This window comes from Malus sylvestris, chromosome 17, assembly GCF_916048215.2.
Source record: "Malus sylvestris chromosome 17, drMalSylv7.2, whole genome shotgun sequence".
Taxonomy (NCBI): domain Eukaryota; kingdom Viridiplantae; phylum Streptophyta; class Magnoliopsida; order Rosales; family Rosaceae; genus Malus; species Malus sylvestris.
In genome coordinates, this window is record NC_062276.1 from 12,858,728 (window position 1) to 12,868,281 (window position 9,554).

Sequence of the window (9,554 nt, forward strand, 5' to 3'; positions counted from 1 at the left end):
TATAAATTTAAAGTAAATCTCTACTTGTAGTCGTTGGATCAAATTTTAAGAACCCGAATTGTTTGATGAGGTGAAATAGAGGGATCAGAAGAGAATCCATTTCCGCGAAAAGGTATCAGAATTGTAACCCAATTAGGAAAATAAGCACTTTTTGAGGAAAATTGGCTTATGGAGTTGCACAAAAGCCTTCTCTTAAATAAGCACTTGGAACATCAAAGGCTTGAATTACACTTTAATAAAAATCACCAAAACTACACCAAAAATGTGAATGCAGTATTATCCCAAACAGAAAATGTTACGCATGCAAAAATTGTCAAAATGCTGCATAAGCAAATGAGTAACCTAATCAAACAGCACCAAATAAAAAAACAATCGAATGGAAACGTAATAGTATAATGAATTGCAAGTGTTGGATTGCCCCGGTATCACCTCTCTCACTTGTATTCAAATATACATATACATATACATATATATATATATATATATATATATATGTGTATGTATGTATGTATGTATATGGAATAGAATTAAACCACTGAGTTCCCTGATAAAAAAGAAAAAGAAACGAATATTAACAGCCTTGATGATGGAGTGGGAGAAAGAACAAATAATCCTCATCACACACCAGTGTCCTCCATTATTAACATGTCCTTCCATACAAAGACAAGCACCAAATTCATAAATCCAAAGCTCTTTGCTCAACTAGCTAGTAAAAGGCTCATCAATTATCAATTCAAGTGTAATACTCCATAACAGTTCAGGAAAATCCAACCAACTCAAACTTACATGCCACCAGGTGGCGTTACTCCAAATCTATCACGCGTCGCCATGATTTTTAACTTTAATAGATGGCATCACGCGACTGATTTGTGGCACCACCTTGGTGTCCTTGTTGCATGAAAGTTCTTCTCCATGCTCACACACAAGCACACACCCATTCATATTACCAATATCAAAGGTACTGAGGAAAAGATAAAGCAGCCCTATGAAAATACAGTTCCAGACAGAAAGAGAAAAGGGGAAAGGAAAAGGTAAAAACTGCAGCTTCCCATTTCCATGTAATCTCTCCTCTATGAGACTCTGATGATAGACAGAGAGAGATTTGTGTTCATGGATATTATCTAGGCAAAATTTAATCCAACCATAAAAGATTCACAATTTTTCTCTACCAAAAAACAAAGAATTGATTTTTCCCAGGAATACCCAACAAAAAGATTTAACCAAAAATGGGAAAAGTCTTGCAGAAGCCAAAATCCAATGCCCCATGAGATATAATCACACCAATCAATCGCATAATAGCTAAAAGGAGTCTAATCACTCAGAACTTGGGAGTTCCCGGATGCCAAATTTTGCCTTTTCTGGTAACCAAACCACTCACATTACCATCAATGACAGATTTGATTGACAGAGTCGAGTGATAGATTTTGATTTAGATTGCTTAAACAAAACTAGGAAGTAAAATTTGAAAACAAAGGCAACCCATTTCCCCAATTTCTCCCAATCCAGCAGAAAAAAGACACAAAATCATCATAGGATCATTATCATTATCATGAAAAAAGAAAGAAACCAACAGCAGAGAGTAATTGGGCAGCGAAAACAAAGGAAGAAGAAAGTAGAAAGTACACTATCTGAGCTAAGAAGAAAGAGGCCTCGGTGGCGGCAGCAGATGGCGAAGATTCTGATGGGGTTGCTGAGCCTGACCGCCACCATTGCCGGAGATAAACGGGTGCTGCAACAACTGCGCCGCCGACAGTCTCTTCGAGGGCTCTCTCTGCAGGCAGCAAGAAATGAAATGCCTGAACTCACTGGAAGCAGTGGCCGGAGCTTCAGGCGGAGCAGACATACAAATAGCCCACATTAAGGTCGCCCAATCGCCTTGCCGCCCCACCGAGAACGGAAACCGGCCCATGTAAAATTCCAATATGCTGACCCCAAGGCTCCATATATCGCCGGCGTAGCCGTCGTACTGGCCGTGATTGAGATCGGTGTTGATCCTCTCCGGACTCATGTAAGCGATGGTCCCGACTGAGGAATTGCAGGGGTCCATGGTCTGAGCCAGAACTCGACTCACTCCGAAATCGGCGATCTTGACCTGTTTCCTCGCGTTGATCAGAAGATTCGAGGGTTTGATATCGCGATGCACGATCTTCCGCCGGTGGAGGTAGGCGAGGCCGCTGAGGATTTGCCTGGCCAAATCGGAGAGGGCCCTCTCGTTCCCGATGTGCTGGCCCTCCAGCGACCCGCCGTCCATGTACTCGAGCAGGACCTGGATCTCGCCGTTGTGGTCGGACAAGTCGTGGCACTTGACGACGTTGGGGTTATCGACGTCGCGCAGGATTTCGATCTCGCGGCAGATCTGGCGGAGGGTTTCGATCTCGTGGTTGCCGTAAATCACCTTGAGCGCGTAAAGACGACCCGTGGGGCGGTGGATGACCTTGTAGACGGTGCCTCCGGCTCCGCTCCCGATGCGGTTGGAGCGCTCGAGCTCGGAGAAGTTGATAAGCTGCTGGGCCGCGCTGTGGGCGGAGGAGGACTGGGCCGAGCTGGGGCCGGGCGGAGGGAGAGGGAGCGGTACAGCAAGCGATGTGTCCCGCTGAGGGAGGGGTAGGGTTAGGTCGTGACGACGTCGTCTCTGGTTGGTTACTTGTCTCGGTGGTGGTGCTGCTGGTGCTAGGTTCGTTCCGGGCGGCGATTGAATCGGCCTCATGATCGGATGACGACAGCGACGACTCGTTTGAAACGACGCCGTTGCCGGGTTAGGAGTTGAAATCGCGATTTCTTTGGGGGGTCCGATGAATTGGAGGGAGGGAGGGAAGGAGGAAGGGAGAGGCGATTGGTTTAATGAGGAGGAGGACGATGATGATGGAGGTCGTGAGGATCACGAGTCATCGTTTGTTTCGTTGATTGGTTGAGTGATTGATTGATTGATTGATGTCGTTTTTCTTTTTCTTTTTTTTATATTTTATTTTATTAATTGTTTTCTTTTTTTTCTTTTCTTTTTGTTCCGAGACTAAAAAAGGAGGAAACTGCCAGAAAATGGAAAAGAATTCACAAACCGGAGCTTTCTTTTCTCTCTGGTTTTATTTATTTTTATATCAAAAATTATTTACAAATAAAGTTAAAACCACATATATATATATATATATTAAAAAACAAAGAGGCTATGGAATGGAGAGATTTAAAAAAAAAAAAAAACGAATTGAGAGATTTTTTGATATGTCAAAAAGATAGGGCCGGTAAATTGTTTGCAACTACATAGTGGAGGAAATTTTTTCAAGTATTTCTCTACTTGTGTAATTATATGTAGTATATGTTCCCCATTTTTTAAATTTAGCAAACAAATTTATAAGTTTGAATTCTTGGTACAATGGAACAAGAACAAGATCCTTGTAACAACAATAAATTTAGGGTAATGCACAAGAGATCAAAATTTTAAATTAAATTTGCAAACTAAATCACCAATAAGAAATAAGCATGTTAGTACTAATCTAATAATTAACAGCCACATTCTTTGATTTGCAAATTTAATTTAAAAAATTTAGTCTTCATAGTATTACCCACAAATTTTAATATGTGTCCAGCATTCTTTTTTTTTATTTTTCTAAAATGTGTCAAGTATTCTTGACATGCTAAAAAATGTTTTTACAGAAAGGTATCACTCAAAAGAGAGAATCGAGAGTGGTATTCCGCTTTACTTATAAGTGAGAGATTTTAGGTTCGATTTTCGTCAGATTCGAATTTAAACCATATTATTACTAGCCTATTATGAAGTTAAACCCAACCCTCTTCCTTTAATGTAAACAAATATTGATTGCTTAAAAAAAAATAAAAAAAAAAAGAGAAACGAGAATTTAAAGGCCACGCGCTGATGGAGAGAGTGGGGTCAAGGACCAATCAGATATTCGAGGCGTCTGTGGTGGTGGGACCGGCCAGCATTTTTGAGTTTAGTATTCATTTTTAAATTAGAAAATATTTAAAAGTAAAATGTATATTTTAGCGCTTAAACGGCCCGCGCGTGATTTTCCCGGCATCGGGTATCTCCTGGAAAATGAAGACAAACGATTTAGGCAGCTATAATCGCCTGCGGTGAGGCCCATTGATATTTTCCTTTGTAGTTGTGTATGTTAGTACCTATTATACCCTTTGGCCCTGGAAGCGTACAACATCTACCAGCGAGTATAGGAGGGGGGAAAAAAATTAAAATTCAATAAAAAGGTTAGTTCTTGTCTTTGGACTACCCGCCGGCGGTCAAGTAAGGTTAATTTGGTTTCGAGCTAGGAACAAAGGGTTTGTTGTTTGGGTGGGTTGAGCCTCAATAATTTAATCATCAATTTTCATATCATTTAGTTTGTAAATTTGATCTGCTTAGCATTACTCATTAAAAATTATTCTTAATCATTAATCAATTATTTTTTCCGTTATATTATTTCATCTTTGGGCTTGTATATTTGGAAGAAGAAAAAAGCCCAACCCAAATACGAGATTGGCACGATCCAACTAAACTCACCTTACAATGAAAATTCTCTCATGTACATTTTTTACAGTCATTGGGCGATTGAGATTTAACTAAATGAGCGTTAAATCTAAATTGATGTGCAGGTGAGCATTGCTCTAAATTAATTAAGCAAGGCGAGCGTCGACTGTATTGACCTTAAAACAAAAGTCAAGCTTTGCTTGTGCTCTCTTAGGGCTGGTTTGGTATTGCTGTGCTTTGAAAAAAATCTGCTGTGAGAATAAGCGTTTGTGCTGTGAGAATAAGCGGCTGTGAAATAAATCAGCAGAGTGTTTGGTAAACTTTTTTGTAAGTGCTTTTGGAAAAAAAAAGCATTTTGTAAAAGTGCTTTTGGAAAAAAAAGCAGTCTAATAGTGGGTCTTTTCATTAAAAAAGCACTGTAGCTCCGTGTGCTTTGAAAAAAAAGCCAGTTTTCCAAAGCTGCAAATAGCAACTTCAGCTTTTTCATTTGATTTCAGCTTATTCTCACAACAGCTTCCAAAATAAGCTATTTTTTTTCAGTTTACCAAACACCTAAAACCCTCACAGCTTTTTTTCATGAGTGTTTTTTTTTTAATCATCTCACTCCCAAACTAGGTCTTACTTCATTCCTCCACATGGCTTCCGTAAATCAAAGCTCGAAAGTCAGGGGTGTCCCCTCACAAAACTGAGATGTGGGTATTGTTCTACAGACAAGGATTGTCTGCCTCCTAGTTGTGGTGCCCTTCCATGCCCTCCTATTTTGTGCGGTCACGGTTAAGCCACGTCAATATTTTATATTTTTATTGTTTTTTGTCTTATTATCTTATTAAAAAATTAATATAAAATATTAACGTGGCTTAACCGTGACCGCACAAAATAGGAGGGCATGGAAGAGTACCACAACTAGGAGGGCAGACAATCCTTATCCTTGTTCTACATGGCACATTTAATATTTCTAGAAAGAAATTGAAATAATTTTTTTGCTTTCACATTAAGTCTACGCAAACACGCAAAAACTTTATTGTGCTTCGAAACGTGTTTGACAAAATACCTAATTAATAAAAATCTCATAATATAAAATACTTCAAATCACCACGACAAAAGAAATCTACAAATATGCTGTTAATGAAAAAGATGTATGCATGGTTTGTAAAAATAGGGACAAAGACAGCCATTTGACAATTGTATGTGCAAGTTTGTGTCCGAATGTGACAAAAGCAGTGGACTTTTATTTTTTGTTTGTTAGATTTTTCTTTGCTTTCTCTAACTTTAAACCCTTCTTTTCGCCTTTGAGTTCCAGCAAGTCAGCCTTGTGCCCCTGCCTACCATTATTTTGGGGTGTTTCTTGGTAATTTTATGAGAGAGATTTTTGTTTTTATACTGAAAACACGGCTCCGTATGCCTGTTTGATGAGTTTGATGAGATTAGATTAGCAGAGATTCGTTAGACTTTGTAAGATATGACTTGTAATTCATGTATAAAGAAAATCAACTCTATTATGGATTCATAATTCATTACGTCCAGCTCTTAGTTTGACACAACAAATAATGGATTGTATTCAAGTTCATTTTAATTGGTCACAACATATCCCAACTAGCCCACTAAATATGCCAAGTGTCATAATACAAGTGGTTTGATATTTAAAAAAAAATATCAATCAGTTGTATTATAACACTTGTGGTACCGGGTCGTTTTTTAGTAACCTGAAAATTTTCTAATTTGTTCGGTGCTTTCGTTCCTTTGAAATATCAGAGATTCTGCATTTCCTAGCATCTTCTTGTTCCTAATGCTTATAAAAGTAAAACCCGTCAAGCAAGCCAAGCTAGAAAACAGAAGCCCTCCAGCCTCACATATTGTGTGTGGTTCACATGTAGGCGGCGATTATCCTAATATTTTTTATTAGAAGCTAAACCTAGTCGTAATCCGAAGTTAAATCCAATCTGGATTATATTAATGGACAAAGTAGATATCCATATAGAAGTAAGGTTAGGTTAATAGCAATTGATAATATATGCAGTCGACGAAATGAAAAATTATTAGCTGTGGAGGTCATAATGTTATCTGATGTTTCGAATTCAAGTGTTATATTATGAGTGAATGATATAGATGATATATTATCGAACTAAAAATATCAAATCATGTTGTTCAACCATATTGTAACTCATAGTTTAGTAACATAAAATGTGACAATCATACTAAAAGATTATACTCATAATAAATACGTGTTAAAATATAAATAAATTGATAACACAACATTATCACGTCACGTTAAAGAAATTTTTGGGAACCAAAAGATGGAAAATAGAATGCATGGCTTGGATTGATACATATGTTTCTGTGTGTGGACTTGAATTAAATGCTATGGTATTTATTGTGTTGGTCTATTTGTAGGAGCTGAGATTTTGACATTTTTGTGCTAATCAATTCCAACATTAAATTCCTATCCAAATGAACCACTCCGATACCCTTCCGACAAGACAAAAAAGTCAAATAAAAGTTAAATTTTTCTCTTTTTTAAAGTAAAGTATATTACGAATAATACTAGAGAGATCAAATTTTTTAAATCAAATTTGAAAATCAAATAATATGATTGTAGATGTTTAAATTATTAATTAAGTGTTAATTAACATTTTTATTTTTTATTGGTGATACATCAAATTAGTTCAAAAATTGGTATGCCTAGTATTATCTTTAACAAAATAACCAGAGTCTACACATTAAGTTGACCAACTATGTATAATTAAAAATGAGTTTCGAGTTTTTTTCTTCAACCTACTGTTTTCTAGGTCAAAACATTTCTTTTTCATTTTAATGTAGTTTCATGTATGAATATTGCTTGTATTAAAAAAATTGATATATTCTCTGTTCATTCGGCTAAAATAATTTACAAACTTGATAGAAATAACATTTGAATCAAATTTAGTAGATTTTTTAGGTTTGCAACACCCTTAAGCATCTCCTAGAAAAGCTATAAAACCACTAAAGCTCTATTTTAAAGAGCCTAATCTAAGAAACTCATCAAGAAGAGACTCTATATGATAGCAAAGTGAACAGTTGTTCTTTAAATTTATAAAATCATTGTTCATATGCTATGCAGAGACGACATGAAAGTTGATCGTACTGTCACAAGTTCACGTGCAATTTTCTTCGCTAAAGAATTTTGCGGAGCATTACGTGGTGAAGTATGAAGTGGAGGAAATGGATGGTGACGTGCAAGACATGAGCGATGATTTTGTTAGTAAGCTCCGTGAAAAAAGTGAAACTAATGAGTGAAACGAATTTAATGATGTTTGAGAGCATAGAACTTGGAAAATTTTAGTGAAGTTTTTTCGAACTATTTTTGTACTTTGTTAAGGATTAAAGTAAAAGTATATGTGACTTGACATTCTTTACATAATGGCTTCATACGTATGATGCAGTTACAGAAGTGGATCCCTTGAGGATCTCGTGTTTCAATAGAAACCTGATTATGCATTATATGGTGTGGAGAGAAAGATAGAAAAGACGTTCCAAGTCGTAGATAAGGTGTTGAGTTTTTATCAAGCGTTTCAAGTTTCAAACTTTTCGTTTCTTAAATCATTATAATAATTAACCGCCTTGAGTGGTGGTAGGGCTAGACACCTCATCCGGAAAAGAAGGGAAATCAAATTTAGATGGCATGATATTCTATGAGAATGCGGAAAGACAAATTATGTCTGTTAGCTATGACAACGGAGGAAAAAGCTGTCCATGTTTTCCATGAGAATACCGTCGTAGCCGACATCAGTGGCATGATGAGGGCGCACTTCCAAGTGAAATGCCAAGTCCAAACAACAGTTGTTGTTCGAGTTCTTGTTTTTGGAATTTTAGTTGTGTGTAACTTGAGAGAAGTGGCGTTCTCCCGTTTTTCTAAGAGCCTCGTGAAACGATTTTATCATAAAATTAATTGATTACATGAGAAGTAGCTCATAATTATAATCCATGATAAATTTATATATGCTAATAAATAATAAATATGAATGAGTAATTTAACAGAGTATGAATAAAACGAAATAATATTAAACAGACAAACTGAAGATCAAGACTTGCGTACCGCAATATCCTTAAAATAGAAATTTCGTCACTACTCTATGCTTGTAGTTCTACGGACATCTGCTTCACTAAGATTCAATGATCTAAATCAAGATTCAGCACCAAAAAACTAGACCTCTGGTGAATTTCTTTGTGGTTCTCTGAGTAAGAAGATTTGGGATTGTAGACGATGAATTTGATTTTTCTGTGTTCTAAATGCCATGCAGATAGATGTATATATAATAGGTTTATACTTGTTTGCAACAAGTATGAGAATGCGATGCGTTTGTTGGGAGACATCTTCTCAGAGCGGTGCCTTGCTCTCTGGAGTTCTTTTATCACTTCAGACTTCATCTGAAAAGATGAGTCTGTTGATATAAAAATAATTAATTCAATCCGAAATTAGTTAAAAATAATTAATTAAAGAATTTAATTATTAGAGTCCGATACTCAAGGCCCATCTTTTGATAATTAATTATATATTAATTATATATTAATTATCAATTAAATAGCATACCCCAAAACCCAAAACCCAAGGTTTGAACCCAATGTTACTCTCTAAGGTCCAACACTTTAATCACCTTCTAATATGGACGAAGCCTTATAAAATGAGAGAACCTTTTGGTGGTGACAAATGTGGGACAATGTAGAATGAAGATTTATACTCAAAATTTCCAACAAGTCCCTCACCAATGTGGGACAAACTATTCTTCACATTTCAACTCACTACATGCCCTTACATATGTGGCCGATTTTCAAGCCTACACGTAGACAAGTAGACAACAAGTGGTGGCGCATGAGCATGTGTGGCCCTTGGACTTTTAAATGAGGGACAATCTGCTTTGATACCATGATGAAATTGGGTTCCATAAAAAAATCAATTGGTTTTATAAGGAGTAGCCCAAGACCATATAAGCCACTAGAACTACAAGAAAACATGGCTTAGGTGGCGACAGACATTCGTCACATAAACAAGAAAATTCGTCACATTTGACTATGTGTGACGAAATTCTAGCATCACCACTTGCGT

At 36.8% G+C, this 9,554-nt stretch overlaps 1 protein-coding gene across 1 annotated transcript; it reads right to left on the reverse strand.

Annotated features, from left to right (window-relative positions):
• Positions 1-1,515: 1,515 nt before the first annotated feature.
• Positions 1,516-2,900, reverse strand: LOC126611412 (mitogen-activated protein kinase kinase 5-like). Its single transcript, XM_050279697.1, has one exon. The coding sequence runs from the start codon at positions 2,705-2,707 to the stop codon at positions 1,634-1,636; it is 1,074 nt and encodes a 357-aa protein (XP_050135654.1). The 5' UTR covers positions 2,708-2,900; the 3' UTR covers positions 1,516-1,633.
• Positions 2,901-9,554: the final 6,654 nt, after the last annotated feature.